Raw genomic sequence first — 17,047 nt, forward strand, 5'->3', positions numbered from 1 at the left:
TGGTAGATTGTCAGACCAAACACTCATTTAAAATGGTAGCAACCTGGGGTGCCTGGGTGGCTTAGTCGGTTAAGCACCTGACTTCGGTTCAGGTCATGTCTCACGGCTCTTGAGTTTGAAGCCTGCATCAGTTTCTCTGCTGACAGCTCAGAGCCTGGAGCCTGCTTCGGATTCTGCGTCCCTCTCTTGTTCTGCCCCTCCCCCACTCATAGTCCGCTGCCTGTCTGTCTCTTTCTCTCTCTCTCTCAAGAATAAATAAACATTAAAAAAATTTTTTAAATAAAATAGTAGGAACCTTAAGAATAAATTATTCACATATTTCTTGTTTTTCCACATTAAACAGTTAAGATATTCTAATAAATGTTTGTGGTCCTTCAGTCTGAATGAAGTTCATATTGAAGATATTCTTGATTAAGAGACAGGTCATAATTTTGTTTCAGAAATAGCTTTACTTAATTGTCCTGACTTAGCAGAGGGAAACTTGATATTTTCAAATCCTACTTGTTTTAGGTCTGCAATTACTAGGTCTTTTAAGGTGCCTGGACCCAATTCCAGTGTGGAGCTTGGGGCCTGGCTCAGTGGCCTGTTGAAGCATTCTCATCTCCCAAATGTGGAGGCCCTCTGAAAAAGGCCAAAAAGCTGTCTTCTTGGGTTTTTATGGAGGCTTCATTACATAGTCCATGGTCCTGACTGACTGTCTTTAATCACTGACTGAGTCAACCTCCAGCCCCTCGCCACTCCCAAGTTGCAGCTCTCTAATCTTACGATTGCCCTTTCTTGCAACCAGTTGCCACCCTCTGGTGGATTCCAAAAGTCACCTCCATTGATAACAAGACACCCATGTCACCTATGTCTCTGAAGCATTTTCAAAAACCATTGAGCAAGACCAGATATATCAGAGAAATAGATTTTGGTCATCTGAATGACCAAAGATTTATTTATTTATTTTTTAAATGTTCGTTTGTTTTGAGTGGGGGGCGGGGGGAGGGTGAGGAGGGGCAGAGAGACAGAGAATCCCAAGCAGGCTCTGTGCTGTGAGTAGAGAGCCCGATGTAGGGCTCGGGCTCCATACCATGAACCATGAGATCATGACCTGAGCTGAAATCAAGAGTCAGATGCTTAACCAACTGAGCCACCCAAGCACCCCCAAAGGTATATTTCTTATAAATCATTATATCGTACTAGGACAGCCTTTTTATTACGATAGAGGAAATGTCCTGGAATGATGTAATGATGTATGTTTGGAATGCTTTTTGACCCATCACTCTCAAAATTTTAATGCTAACAGTATTCATAGTAGTTGTCTAGACACCAATGGAATAATCTTTTTGTTTTTGAAAAGATGCAGAGCTTCACTTTTTTTTAATTGTATTAAAATACACATAATGTAATACTAACTATCTTAATCATTTTTAATGTTTGTGTTCGGTGACATTAAGTACATTTACATTGTTGATGTTATCAGCACATCAGGCTACAGAACTATTTTCATCTTGCAAAACTGAAACTCTGTACCCATTAAACAAGAACTCCTTTTTCTTCCCTCTTCCCTCCAGTCCTTGGCAACCACCGTTCTCCTTTTTGTCTCTATGAATGTGACTACTTCAGATACCTCATATAAGTGTTTATATGATATTTGTCTTTTTATTACTGCATATTTCACTTAGCATGATGTCTTTAACGTTCAGACATGTTCCAGCGTGTGTCAAGATTTTCTTTTTTAAGCCTGAATATTCTATTGTATGTACATACCACATTTTGTTTATCCATTCATCTTTCAGTGGACACTTGTGTTACTTCTACCATTGTGATATTGTGAATAATGGTACTATTATGAACATAGGTGTTCACCTCTCTCTCCAAGTCATTGCTTTCGATTATTTTGTCACCATACTCAATGGGATAATTTTTAGAAGGTCTTGTTTCTTCTTTATTTGCTTATTTTTGGAAAGAGGACATTCACTTTGATGGCATGGTTCCCAATAGAATATGTATATTTAAAAAGTGCTTACTCCTTCTCGTTGCCAGTTTAAGAAATGAGTAATCAGATAATACTTTTAAAAAGTTTAAATATAACAAGACTTTATCTTTTTCATGTAGTGGTCTTCATAGATCCAAATTTGCTATCAGAAATAGTAAAAAAATATATAAACATAGATGATTAATTACATAGGAAAATAGACAGTTTTTAATATTTGTTTATTTATTTATTTAGAGAGTGCATAAGCAGGGGAGGGGCCAAGGAGGAGGGAGAGAATCCCAAGCAGGCTCCGTATTGTCAGCACAGAGCCCCGCATGGGGCTCAATCTTACGAACCATGAGATCCTGGCCTGACCCTAAATCAAGAGTCTGATGCTGAACTGAATGAGCCACCCAGGTGCCCAAAATAACGTTTTTTGATCCTGAGTCAAATATTATCTGTTCTTAGAGTTTGACTTTATTTTTGAGGTCATGGAAAGACCTCATGGAAAGATGACCTCATTAATCATGGAAAGATTAATGCAAATATAATTTTGAAATGTTTATTTTTTTACAGAGTAAGAGTTTGGAGGCATACCTTATTGATGGTGACTTCTTAGTTGTATGTGTCATCTGTGTCAAATGTATAAAATGGAGACGTTTCTTTTTCCAATACTTATAGTCTAATTTGCTTGAACCCATCCTCCCATTGAAAACAACTAAAATATTCTTGATTAAAGACTTTAAAAATTATTGTAAAGAAAAAAATTGTCCTGAAAGTAACAAAGAACTGCCTTGATAGTAAGGGATTATCAGTCCAAAATGTAGGGAAAAATGAATCCAGAGAAGTGAGCATGAGAGCCACTTTCTCCCTGAAGATATTTGTTAGTCCAGGCATATATAAACTTTAATCTTGATGGCCTTGAAGGTCAAGGTAGACAGAAACAAGGCTTAGGACCCAAATCAGGTATGGATTCCTATAGCAGACCCTCCAAAGTATGCTGGGACACCCCTCCTGGCACACCTCAAAAACCGAAGGAAGGTAGCCTTGTAACACCTAATATAAAAGAAATCCTGAGTGTACCACGTATGCAAAATTTTTCTTGATTTGGTTTCAGCCAGCTCCCTGGGTGACTCTGTCAGTTAAGTGTCTGACTTCGGCTCAGGTCATGATTTTGCAGTTTGTGAGTTTGAGCCCCGCATCAGTCTCCCTGCTATCAGTACAGAGCCCACTTCAGATTCTCTGCCACCCTCTCTCTCTGCCCTTCCCCTGCTTGTTCTCTCTCTCTCTCAAAAATAAATAAACATTAAAAAGTTTATAATAAATCTTAAAAAAATAAATCTTCATTTAATAAAATCCATCTCAATTTATGAACAATATGTGACATGTCAGTACATCTATTTGTGTATCTGGTGCTTTTGTTTCTGAAGCTATGCGTAAGCCATGCATAAATCATGAATTGTTAGAATCATGTCTGCTGAATGTGACTAAAGCAAAGCCAGAGGCCTATCAGATGAAGAAACCAATACATACACTGTATGTAGTGACTTTTATATAGTTAGCTACTTGGTAAGCCATGCTAAAATACCTGACAGAGTTAAAGGCTGTCATACCTATCTTGTTTAAAAGATTTACATTAATTATTTTCTCTGTTATTTTTTTTTTTTTACCTTAATCTATCAGATCTTAGTGTCTTACGCTTAGAGAGAGGAATGAAAGATTTTGAAGGCATTTAACAGACAAATTTTGTTCCCCATTGGCTTTGATTGATGGAGGTGCAAAAAACACCCCCCTTTTTTTCTTTGACCCTAATTATATGTGCATTATATATGTAAGACATACTGCCTAGTAATTTATGGTTCTCAGTAAATTCTTATTTTGGCCATAACCTTATAACCTAGGTCTTAAATAAAATGAGGTGATTTAAATATTCAAATTGGTCGAGGTAAATAGCTGCTAATATTCATTACAGATTTATGTTACGATTTGGTGTGGTACTCTCTGTTAAGAATTTGGCAGTTAGTGTCACACAGTAAATACTCACTTAAAACCAAACCCAATATAAAGTTGAAATATATTTTCCTAACTTTGTTTTAAAATTTTAAAATGTAGGGAAAACTTGAAAAAATAATACAGTGAGCATCCACAAATAGATTTTTTTTAAGCACTTGAGCATAAGTTGGAGGCCTCATGCCTTTCATGAATACTTTGGTATATATCTACTAAGAACAAGAACATTATCCTTTTTTTTTATTTTTTTTTGTATTTTTTTCAACGTTTTTTATTTATTTTTGGGACAGAGAGAGACAGAGCATGAACTGGGGAGGGGCAGAGAGAGAGGGAGACACAGAATCGGAAACAGGCTCCAGGCTCCGAGCCATCAGCCCAGAGCCCAACGCGGGGCTCGAACTCACGGACCGCGAGATCGTGACCTGGCTGAAGTCGGACGCTTAACCTACTGCGCCACCCAGGCGCCCCAAAACATTATCCTATTTTTTTATGTATACCAAAGAGATCAAACAAGGTCATACTCTGACTCATTTCAGGTCTCATACCGTAAACATGTTATGTCCTTTTCGTGATATATTTTGTCATGTTTTTCCATTTTTATCCTTTTTATTAGCGATTTCTCTATTTTTTTTAAGTTTATTTTTTTGAGAATGAAAGAGGAAGAGAGTGCATGTGCGCTCACACAAGCAGGAGAGGGGCAGAGAGAGGGAGACACTGAATCCAAAGCAGAGAATGTGAAGCAGGCTCCAGGCTCTGTCAGGGCAGAACCCGACATGGGGCTTGAACTAATCAACCATGAGCCAAAGTCAGACACTCAACCTCCTCAGCCACACAGGCACCCCAATGACGACTTCACTGTTTAAAATGTCCCTAGCCTAGGTATCATGCTGAAGTATTATCTTGTGTTTCTAAGCACAAGAAGCCTGGGATATTTCTTGTGGAGAAACTATATTAAATAAGCTTCATGTAGGCATGAATTATAATGTTGTTGGCCATGAGTTCAATGCTAATGAATCAACAGTATACAATAAATAAGGTCTTTAATTTTTTTTTAATGTTTGTTTATTTTACAGACAGAGACAGAGTGTGAGTGGAGGAGGAACAGAGAGAGAGAGGGAGACACAGAATCCGAAGCAGGCTCTAGGCTTCGAGCTGTCAGCACAGAGCCTGACGTGGGGTGCAAACCCACAAACCATGAAATCACAACCTGAGCCGAAGTCGGATGCTTAACCAGCTGAGCCACCCAGGTGCCCCAGTGAGGTCTTTAAACAGAAACATGTAAAACAAGGCTGTGTAGGGGCGCCTGGGAAGCTCAGTTTAAGGTCTGATTCTTGACTTCGGCTCAGGTCATGATCATGGTTCAGGGGATCAAGCCCAACATGGGGCTCTGTGCTGATGGTGTGGGATTCTCTCTCTCCCTCTTTCTCTGCCCCTTCCCCCTAACACACCCTCTTTCTCTCAAAATAAATAAATAAACATTAAACAATATTAAAACAAGGCTATGTATTGATTGAGAAAAATGTTGTGGCCAGAGGCTCAAAGGAACCTAACCATGTGTTTCCCTAGGAGCAGTGATTCAGTACTTATTAACTCAGTATTTGTGCTGACTTTATAAAACATAACTACCAGGAATGATGAGAATCGACTGTATGCTATTGTATATATGATACATATATGATTTTCTACATTACGCATGCACATATGTACATATGGTCTGTACTCACCTTTCCTCGTTTTTTCATCATTCTGTCACTGCCATTCCTCCTTCAACCCAAGCTCCATCCGTCTTTTCATTTAGTCCTTGTATTTGCTCAGTCTCCCTTTACAACCATTTGTCTGATGTTTTCTTTATGAGTAGATTAAAATTAAACATTTTAGTAAAAATTCTCCACAAATTACATTGTGTGGTACATGATATTAGTCTGTCCTCTTATTGGTGATAAGTTTGATCTTTCCATTTTGCAGGTATGCTGACCTTTTGTAATTAATAAGATGTTTGTGAAGTGGTATTTTGAAACTGTGTGAATATTCTCTTTCATAACAGTCTTAGAGTGATTTTAGTGTTGACTCTTGCCTTAATCAGTTGTTAAAATGTAGTTACAAAATAGTGATTTTTAATTGTCATTCCTTCTACATTTTTAAATTGACATGTTTCTGTAATAAGAGCATTTCCTTTGTCCCTAGCATTTTTTGGAAAAATCACTTTAGGATAATAGATTTTTCAAGTTTATTTATTTTGAGAGAGAATAGGGGAGGGCAGAGAGAGAGGGAGAGAATCCCAAGCAGGCCCCCCACTGTCAGCACAGAGCCCAATTCAGGGCTCGAACCCATGAACCGTGAGGTCATGACCTGAGCCAAAACTAAGAGTTGGATACTTAACCGACTGAGCCACCAAAGTGTCCCAAGGGATTACAGACTTTTAAAAATTCAATATATTATAATCTATTACTGATACAGTTTTGTTTTAAGTTTATTCATTTATTTTGATAGAGCATGTAAGCAGGGGAGGGGCAAAGAGGGGGAAAGAGAATCTCAAGCAGGCTCTGCACTGACAGTGTGTGGGGCTCTAACCCACTAACTGTGAGATCATGACCGGAGGCAAAGTTGGACGCTTAACTGAATGAGCCACCCAGGTGGCTGATACACCGATACACTTTTTGATGCTTGAATTGCCTCAGTTTGTTCGGTGGGACATTTAAAGCCAACTTTGTGTCATGTTTTGACATGCTGTTATATTTTTCAACACATTTTTTAAAGCACACCAGATACTCACATTGCACTAAATTCTCATTGTGCGTACATTGTTGGGATGTACCGTAACTCATTTAACAAGTGTCCTGTGTTTTGCTGTTGTGACTAGCTCAGTACATAATTTTGTGCATTTTTTCTTGTATTGTTGGAGGTGTATCTTAAGGTGAATTCCTAGAAATGGACTTGTCTGGTCAAAGTGTAAACACATGTATGGTTTTGAGAGGTACTGCTCAATTCCTCCCCGTTGGTCTTGTACCATGTAGTTCCACAGAAATGCCGAAGAGCCCGTTCCCCGTAGGCTCGCTTACATAGTGTGTTGTCAAACTTGGGAATTTTTGCCAATCTGAAAAGTGAGAACTCGTTTGTTAGTAGCTTTGGTTTGCGTTTTCCTTATGAACAAAGTTGGGTGTTTTCTCACATTCTTTTTTTTTTTTAATTTTTTTTTTTAAACGTTTATTTCTTTTTTGAGATAGAGAGAGACAGAGCATGAACGGGGGAGGGGCAGAGAGAGAGAGGGAGACACAGAATCCAAAACAGGCTCCAGGCTCTGAGCTGTCAGCACAGAGCCCGACGCGGGGCTCAAACTCACGGACTGCGAGATCATGACCTGAGCTGAAGTCAGAAGCTTAACCGACTGAGCCCCTCAGGTGCCCCTTTTCTCACATTCTTAAGGGCTATTTGTATACCATTCAGTGAACTATCTATTTGGATCTTTTGCCCATTCAATTAAAAAAACTCAGGTTTTGGGGCGCCTGGGTGGCTCAGTCGGTTAAGCGTCCGACTTCGGCTCAGGTCATGATCTCACAGTCTGTGAGTTCGAGCCCCGCGTCGGGCTCTGTGCTGACAGCTCGGAGCCTGGAGCCTGCTTCAGATTCTGTGTCTCCCTCTCTCTGACCCTCCCCCGTTCATGCTCTCTCTCTGTCTCAAAAATAAATAAACGTTAAAAAAAAAAATTTTTTTTTAAACACAACAGGTTTTGTTAAGTTTCTTTCTCTCAATTTTTAAGAACTATTAGGAGAGTTGGTCATATATCTGCAGTGTATGTTGCAAATATTTGAATATTTATTTAAAACTTTATTTCTGTGGGGCGCCTGGGTGGCTCACTCGGTTGAGCGTCTGACTTTGGCTCAGGTCATGATTTCACGGTTCGTGGGTTTAAGCCCCGTGTCAGGCTCTTTGCTGACAGCTGAGAGCCTGGAGCCTGCTTCCGAGTCTATGTCTCCCTGTCTCTCTGCTCCTCCCCTACTCATGCTCTGTCTCTCTCTCTCTTAAAAATAAATTAAAAAAAACCAAACAAACACATTTCTGTCACAGGAATTTTAGTCTTTATAATTAAGGAATTAGATGTTGGGACTTCTGCTGTAGTTTCATCTGTACCATTTCATTATTTTGATTTCATGATTCATTTAAATCAGTTTACTTTTATTTCTTTATCCTGAAAGGGAATAGCTTAAAAATTATCTAGTAAACAGTTTCAAAAGTCAGGATGGTCCTATCTCCCCACCCCTGTACCCTCTCTCTAATCCTAAAAGTAACTTGTTGAAAGTAGATTATCTGAAAAATACAGGAAAATATTTTTAGAATAATAAAAATCATCTTCTCTGTCTCTATATATAATGGTCCTTTTTTTTTTTATTTACTGAGATTTTATGAATGAGCAGCTACACCAAATAGGTGGAAATATGTACATTTAATTTTCACAGTAGTATTCCTGTTGGTGATACTTCTTCATATATCAGAGAGAAAAAAAGAAAATATCTGAGATTCTGATTTTTTTAAATTATAATCTTTTGGAATCAAATTATTTGAAAAAAATTTTTAATGTTTGTTTATTTTTGAGAGAGAGAGAGCCACAGAGTGTGAGGGGAGGACGGGCAGAGAGAGAGGGAGACACAGAATCTGAAGCAGACTCCAGGCTTTGAGCTGTCAGCACAGAGCCCTGTTGTCGGGCTCGAACTTGAACTGCGAGATCATAACCTGCGCTGAAGTTGGATGTTTAACCAACTGAGCTACCCAGGCGCCCCTCAGATAACCACTTTTTTATTGAGATAAGAATGTTAATGAAAATTTACTCCTGACCAAGATTATATTAAATATGAATGTTACTTTCTAAGAAATAATAAATTACCAAGAACTTCTTTCTCTTTGTGTTTTAGGTTTTGACAACAGTTCGTTCAGGGCACCGAGCGAATATATTTAGTGCAAAGTTCTTACCGTGCACAAATGATAAGCAGATTGTTTCTTGCTCCGGGGATGGAGTAATATTCTATACCAATGTTGAGCAAGATGCAGAAACCAACAGACAATGCCAATTTACGTGCCATTATGGAACTACCTATGAGGTACAGTTTTACTGTGATTATATATATACGATCATATGTACGTGTGTGCTTCTATGTAAGTATGTATGTATGTGTAATTTTGTGTATGTATACATTCATGCATATGTAGAAACAGAAATTAGTGACAGACTACCTAGATTTGAGTAAAGTACTTGAGAGCATGTATGTTGATAGCCTTGTGAATAAAGAAATAAAATGTAATAGTAATAGGGTTTGTAATTGCAAACAGATGTCAGCCTTTAAAAATTCTTCTCTGTTACTGTGCTACAAACTTGTATACTAGGCTTTCAGTGTCTTAAACACTTTATCAGTGTCTTACATAAAGTCATTGATGGCATGCTTACCAAATGTTCCCAGGGCAGAAAGAATGCTAGTACACAGGCAAAAGAATCAGATTCCTAAAGGGCATTAATAAGCTCAAGCCCTCACCTGTATTAAGTGAGGTGAAATGAATTTAAGACTCAATTATGCAGCTTAACTTGGTTCAGAAAAATTGCTTATTCTACAGAATGCTCTTTTAAAATCTTTTTGTGTCATTTCTTTGTATCAGAACATTCATTGGCTTCCCATTATTTGTGTTAACTTGATGTATCTTTTTCCGTGATTTGAATTTCAGTTCTCTGGTAACCTCATGTTTTGGTGTGTACTTAAAGAAGTAGTATATAGCTAGATTTGATTTTCTCATCCATTCTCACAATTTTGGCCTTGAACTGGAGATTTTAGTCAATTTACATTTATTGTGAAAAATGATATATTTGGATCTACTAATATATCTTATTAATTGCTTTCTCTTTCCGTTTTTTTTTTTTCCTCTATACATTCCCCACTCGTCTTTTTTCTTCTTTTGAAATTGTTTAAGGATTTTGCTTTCTATTTTGTTTCTGCTACTTGCATGGAAAATAGACCTTCCTGTTTTAAAAATTAGCAACAAAGTCTAAAATCAATAAATACCTTTGCCCTTCTCTGAATAAAGCCCTTTGGAACATTGTAATCTCTTCATCCCTTGTCTGAGTTCATATGTTTATATTGTTCTGAATTTAGTTACATCTTTTCTCTCATGAATGAAATATTAATCATTGTTTTGTTAGTTAGTATTTGTTTACTAATACCTTTGGCTCTTCCACCACAGATTTTTCCATGTGGGGTCATTGTGTATATAAGATACATTCTTTATGAGTTTCTTTTTGTGCAGGTTTGTTATTAGAAACAATTTTTGTTTCCAATTATCCTTTCCTTCCTTCCTTCCTTCCTTCCTTCCTTCCTTCCTTCCTTCCTTCCCTTTTCGTCTTTTTCCAGAAAATGAAGACTTTCATACCAATTCTTCACAGGTTGTTTTGTTGGATATAGACTTCTAGTTTGATAGTTATTTTATTTCAGATGATATTCTACTGTATTCTGACTTCATTGTTGAAGTTGAGAACTCAATCATCAGTCTAATTGTCATTTCTGTTTGGTTAATGTGTCTCTCTGCCTTGACTGCTTTTAATTGTATTTTTCTTTGTTGTTTTTCCCGTCATTAATGTCACCACCATGTTTTTAGATATAGATTTCCTTTTTATTTGTCATAGTTGGAATTTACTGATGTTTTGGTCTGAGAAACTGGCATCTAGAAAAATGTGGGAAATTTGCAGTCAATAGGTCTTTGGTTATTCTTTACCAAATGGAGAGTTTTTTTTCTTCTGGAATTCTGATTAGATGTATGTTGACCTCATTCCATCTACCATTAAACTTTTTTTTTTTAATTGAAGTATAAAACACATAGGAAAAGTATATAAATCCTAAGTATATAGCTTGGTAAATTATCATAAAGTAAATCTGTGCATGTAGCAACTCTCTAAGTTAAGAAATATGAAAGCATTAAGTATCCCCAAAGCCCCCTCATTCCGATATTTAATAATTTGTGAAATTCATCTATGTTGGATACAACTCTAATTTGTTCATTGCTGTGTAGTATTCCATTGTGTGAATGTACCATGATTGATGGATTGTTCTACTGTTGATGAAAATTTTAAATTTGATTTCCAGTTTGGAGAACATTCCTTCACATGATTTTAAGTACATAAATGCATATATACTTCATTGGGTATGTACTTAGAAGTAGACTTGCTTGGCCATAGGATATTTATTTATTTTAAATGTTTATTTATTTTTGGGAGAGAGTGCAAGTGGGGAAGGGGCAGAGAGCAAGGGGGACAGAAGATCCAAAGCAGGCTCTGTGCTGACAGCAGAGGGCCCAATGTGGGGCTGAAACTCACAAACTGTGAGATCATGACCTGAGCCAAAGTCAGATGCACAATCAACTGAGCCAGCCACATGGCCACATATTTGTTTGTTTTAGAGATATTACCAAATAATTTTGCAAAATAATCATAACAACTTATATTCCTGCCAATAGCATATAGGAGTTTCTATTGTTGCTCATCTTTGCCAACATTTGGTATTACTAATTTCTCATTTTGGGAGTTTGTGTAGTGTCATTTTATGTTTCAAATGCCTTTCCCCTGTTGATACTGCTGGAGTTGATCATCTCTTCATATGTCAAGTGCCTATTCAAAATTCCAGTCGTTCTATTGGGTTTTTCATCTTATTTCATTATTTTTTGATTTATAGGAGTTTCTTAATGTCTTCTGCATATAGACCTGCCTTTTCCTACTCTGTGGTTGTATTTTCACTTTCCTAATGGTGTCTTTGTTTTGTTTTGTTTTGTTTTGTTTTGTTTAATGGATTTATTCATCACTTATGTATAACTCCCAGTGCTCATCCCAACAAGTGCCCTCCTTAATGCCCATCACCCATTGTGCCCACTCCCCCCACCTCTCCCTAATGGTGTCTTTGGATGAAGACATGTTTTTAATATTGTCTAATATATTAGTCTTTTCCTTTATTATTAGTTAGTGCTTTCTGCATCCTGGTCAGAATATTTTTTCCTGTCTCGAGGTTATGGAGATATTTTTCCATTTTCCCTTTTAAAAGTTTATTGTTTTGGGGCGCCTGGGTGGCTCAGTCGATTAAGCGCCGACTTCGGCTCAGGTCATGATCTCACAGTCCGTGAGTTCAAGCCCCTCATCGGGCTCTGTGCTGACAGCTCAGAGCCTGGAACCTGCTTTGGATTCGGTGTTTCCCTCTCTGTCTCCGCCTCTCCCCTGCTCATGCTCTGTCTCTCTCTCAAAAGTAAACATTAAAAAAAAATTTTTTTTTAAAGTTTATTGTTTTGTCTTTGCATTTAGATCTTATAATTCACCTGGATTTGATTTTTGTGGTAGCATGAAGTAGGAGTAAACTTTTTTTCTCCATATGGATTTTTATATTAATGTAACTTATTTTCTTGGAAAATTAAATCAGAATCCCAAACAGCATACAAAGGGGCATTCCCTTTAAGGACATTTGAATAATATATATATCCATTTGCCAAGAGTGTTTTTGTTGAATGCATATACAATGTAGTTAGAATCCATTTTTTTTTTTAAACCAAACTCTATCCATTGAACAATTCTGCTATTCCCTTTTCCCCCAGCCCCTGACAACCTCCGTTTTACTTTCTGTTTCTGAGTTTTAGATACCTTGTGTAAGCAGAATCATGCAGTATTTTGTCTTTTTGTGACTGGCATAATGTTCGCAAGGTTCATCCATATCAGTCTATGGCAGGATTTCCTTCTTTTTTAAGGCTTATTCCTCTCTGATTGTATGTGTGTAGCATACAGTCCATTTCCTCATTTACTCATCAGTGGACATTTGGGCTGCTTCCACCTCTTGGTTATCGTGAATAATGCTGCAATGAACCTAGGGGTGCAAATATATCTTTGGGATTCTGTTTTCAATTTTTTGGATGTGTATACCCAGAGGTGGGATTGCTGGGTCATGTGATAAATCTACTTTTAATTTTTTAAGGAACCTCCATACTGTTTTCCATAGTAGGTGTTCCATTTTACAGTCCCAACAACAGTGCGTCAGGGTTCCAGTTTTTCCACATCCTTGTTTTCTATTTTCTGGGGTTTTTTTTCCAGGAGTGACCATTTTATTTTGATTTTATTTTTGTTAATGTTTATTTATTCTTGAGAGAGACAGTAAGATAGAGCATGAGCAGGGGAGGGGCAGACAGAGAGGGGGACACAGAATCCGAAGCAGGCTCCAGGCTCTGAACTGTCAGCACAGAGCCCGACGCGGGGCTCAAGCTCATGAACCCTGAGATCATGACCTGAGCTGAAGTCCGAGGCTCAACCTGTTGAGGGGATGACCATTTGAATGGGTGTGAGGAGATACCTCACTGTGGTTTTGATTTACATTTCCTTAATAATTGGTGATGTTGAGTATCCCTTTTTGTGTTTGTTGGCCATTTGTATATCTTCTTTGGAGAAATGTCTATTGAAGTCCTTTGCCTGTTAAAAAAAATTTTTTTTAATGTTTATTTTTGAGAAAGACAGAGTCAGTGGGGAGGGGCAGAGAGAGAGGGAGACACAGGATCTGAAGCATGAATAATCCTTTTAACGTGGTTTTTTTTTTTTTTTTTGTATTCTGTGAAGAGTTTTATATAAGTATTCATCAGGGATATAGTCTATAGTTTTATTTTCTTTTAGTATCTTTGTCTGGGTTGGGTATCAGAATAAAGCTATCCACATAGAATGAATTCGGAAGTGTTCCTGTTTCTTCAGTTGTTTTTTGTTTGTTTTTTTTTTTGAAGGTTTTGAAAAGGATTGATGTTCGTTCTTTCTTTCTTTCTTTCTTTCTTTCTTTCTTTCTTTCTTTCTTTCTTTCTTTCTTTCTTTCTTTCCTTTCTTTCCCTATGTTTATTTTTGAGAGAGAGAAACAGAGCATGAGCAGGGGAGGGGCAGAGAGAGAGAAGGAGACACAGAATCCAAAACAGGCTCCAGGCTCTGAGCTATCAGCACAGAGCCTGACCCGGAACTCAAACTTGGGAACGGCAAGATCGTGACCTAGGCCGAAGTCAGACACTCAACCAACTGAGCCACCCAGGCACCCCCTGGTGTTAATTCTTTAAATGTAGGTAAAGTTCCTCAGTGAAGCCATCTGGTTCTGGGTTTTTCTTTGTTGGCATGTTTTTGATTACTGATTCTATCTCCTTACTATTTACAGGTTTGTTCAAATTGTTTATTTCTTCATGATTTAGTTTTGATAGGTTGTATGTTGCTAGCAATGTATCCATTTCTTCCGGGTTTTTCCATGTGTTGTTGTATAATTATTCCTACAAGTCTCTTAAGATGCTTTTTATTTCTGTGACATAGTTAGTAATGTCTCTTCTTTCATTTCTGATTTCTGTTGAGTCTTTTCTCTTTTTTTCTCAGTCTAGGGAAGAGTTTGTCAATATTGAAGATCTTTTTAAAAAGCCAACTTTCGGGGGGCCTGGGTGACTCAGTCATTTAAGCGCCCAACTCTTGATTTCGGCTCAGGTCATGATCTCAGGATTCATGAGATTCAGGAGCCTGTTTGGTATTTTTTTTCTCTGCCCCTCCCCCTCTTGTGTTTTCTTTCTCTCTCTCACTTTCAAAATAAATATTTCAAAATAAATATTTCTCATATTTCAAAATGAAAAAACCAACTTAGTTTCATTGATATTTTCTATCTTTTATTTCCTTTATTTCTGCTATAGTCTTTATTATTTCCTTCCTCTTCTAACTTTGGGTTTAATTTGTTGTTGTTTTGTTAGTTCTTCGAAGTGTAAATTGTTGGTTGAGATCTTCCTTATTTTTTAATGTAGGTATTTACTGCTATAAACTTCCCACTTGGTAGTGTACTATTTGCTTAAAGTACAGATAGGGAAGTACTTTCTATTACCATTTTACCATTTTTTTCTGTGTGTCTTATAATGATTTGATTACTCTTGTTTTTATGTTTTCAATGATTTTCTTTTTTTTGTATTGACATTCTTTGATTCCTTTCCTTTGTGCATCTTCCACAGATGTTTTCATTGTGGTTAAAATAAGGATTATGTAAGACATTTTAAAGTTATAACAACTTATCTTAAACTAGTAACAACCTGGGGGTGCCTGGGTGGCTCAGTCAGTTAAGCGTCTTCGGCTCAGGTCATGATCTCACAGCTTATGGGTTCGAGCCCCACATTGGGCTCTGTGCTGACAGCTCAGAGCCTGGAGCCTGTTTTGGATTCTGTCTCTCTCTCTGTCTCTCTGCCCTTCCCCCGCTCACACTCTGTCTCTCTCTCCCAAAAAATAAAAATAAACACTGAAAAAAATTAAAAAAAAAAACTGGTAACAACTTAACTTCAGTCACATACACAAATTACTCCGTTACATCCTTCCCCCACTTTATTTTATTTTTTTAAAGTTCATTTATTTATTTTGAGGGAGAGAGAGAGCATGAGCTGGGGAGGGGCAGAGAGAAAGGGAGACAGAACCTCTAAAGCACAGTCCATGCTATCAGTGCAAGCCCAATGTGGGGCTTGAACTTGTGAATCACGAGCCATGACCTGAGCCAACATCAAGAGTTGGATGCTTAATGGACTCAGCCGCCACCTAGGTGTTCCTCCTTCCCCCCTTTTATTTTCACTGTCACATATTACATCTTTGTGTATGTTGTATTCATTGACTTTAGTGTTACAATAATTTTAACGCTGTTATCCTTTAAACTCTATGCCCAAATTAAAAGTGATTTACACATCATGTTTACAAAGATTTCTGTAGTTGTCTATTTACCTTTCCCAGAGAACTTTATATTAAAAATTTTTTTTTCAATATTTATTATTGAGAGAGAGAGTGAAAGCACAAGTGGAGGAGGGGCAGAGAGAGAGAGACAAACACACAGAACCCAGAGCAGGCTTGGCACTGTCGGCACAGAGCCCGACGCGGGGCTCGAACCCACAAACTGTGAGGTCATGACCTGAGCTGAAGTCGGATGCACAACTGACTGAGCCACTCAGGTGCCCCCAAACCTTTATGTTTTTCTATGCTTGTGTGTTTTGCTGTCTGGTACTTTTTGTTTTAACTTGAAGGACTCCCTTTAGTAGTTCTTGGAAAGCAGATCTTGTGGTGATGGACTGACTCCGTCAGCTTTTGTTTATCAGGAAAGTCTTTCTTTCTTTTGTTTTGCTGGATATAGTATTCTTGGTTTGCACGGTTTTTTGGTGGTGGTTGTTGTTGTTGTTGTTATTGTTTTTCTTTCAGCACTTGAAATATATTATCCCATTCCCTCCTGGCCTGTGATGTTTGTGCTGAGAAATCCACTGATCTAATGGGAGCTCCTTTGTACGTGATGACTCACATTTCCCTTGCTACTTTCAAGATTCTCTCTTTGACTTTCGACAGGTTGCCTATAATATGTCTTAGTGTGGCCTCTTTGGGCTCATCGTACTTGGAGTCCGTTGAGCTTTTTGAGTATGGCTGTCCGTTTTCTTTGGGAAGATTTGGAAAGTTTACAGCCATTATTTTTTCAAACAAGCTCTCTGCTTCTCCCTTTTCTTCGTCTGGAACTTCCATATATATTGCTCAGTTTGTTGTGTTCTAGAAGTCTCTTAGGGTTTTCTTCACTTTCTTTCATTCTTCCTTTTTGTTCCTCTGACACAATAATTTCAAATGAGTTGTCTTCAGGTTTGTTGATTCTTCTTTCTGCTTGATCAAGCCTGATGTTGATCCACTGTAGTAAATTGGTAAATGTTATTATATTCTTCATGTCTAAAATTACCATTTGCCTCTTTCTGCAGTTTTTACTTCACTGGCGATATTCTCCTTTTGTTCATGCAGTGTTTCTCTAGTTTCATTCAGTTGTCTATTTGTGTCCTCTTGTGATGCATTGAGCTTCTTTAGTACGATTAATTTGAATTCTTTTCTTAGGCAGTTCGTAGATCTTCATCTTATTAGGGTCAGTTACTGAAAATTTGTTTTGTTCCTTTGGGCTGTTACACTGTATCTTTGTGTGCCTCATTATTTTGTTGTTGTGGTTTTTGCTTTGGAAAAAATAGCCATCTTCTCCTGGTCTTTTTGGACGGGTTTTGTGTAGGGAAGGTCTTCACCAGTCA

General features: G+C 37.7%; 1 protein-coding gene across 6 annotated transcripts in view; it reads left to right on the forward strand.

Annotated features, from left to right (window-relative positions):
* The window catches only part of DCAF6 (DDB1 and CUL4 associated factor 6), a 133,639-nt gene that overhangs the window by 26,050 nt on the left and 90,542 nt on the right, over positions 1-17,047 (forward strand). For all 6 annotated transcript variants that reach the window (XM_042976203.1, XM_042976198.1, XM_042976199.1 and 3 more), the window contains exon 4: positions 8,878-9,063. In XM_042976203.1, the coding sequence (XP_042832137.1) occupies positions 8,878-9,063 (186 nt within the window). The remainder of the gene's footprint in view (positions 1-8,877; positions 9,064-17,047) is intronic.

The sequence above is a fragment of the Panthera tigris genome, chromosome F3 (genome assembly GCF_018350195.1).
Source record: "Panthera tigris isolate Pti1 chromosome F3, P.tigris_Pti1_mat1.1, whole genome shotgun sequence".
NCBI classification, from domain to species: Eukaryota; Metazoa; Chordata; class Mammalia; order Carnivora; family Felidae; genus Panthera; species Panthera tigris.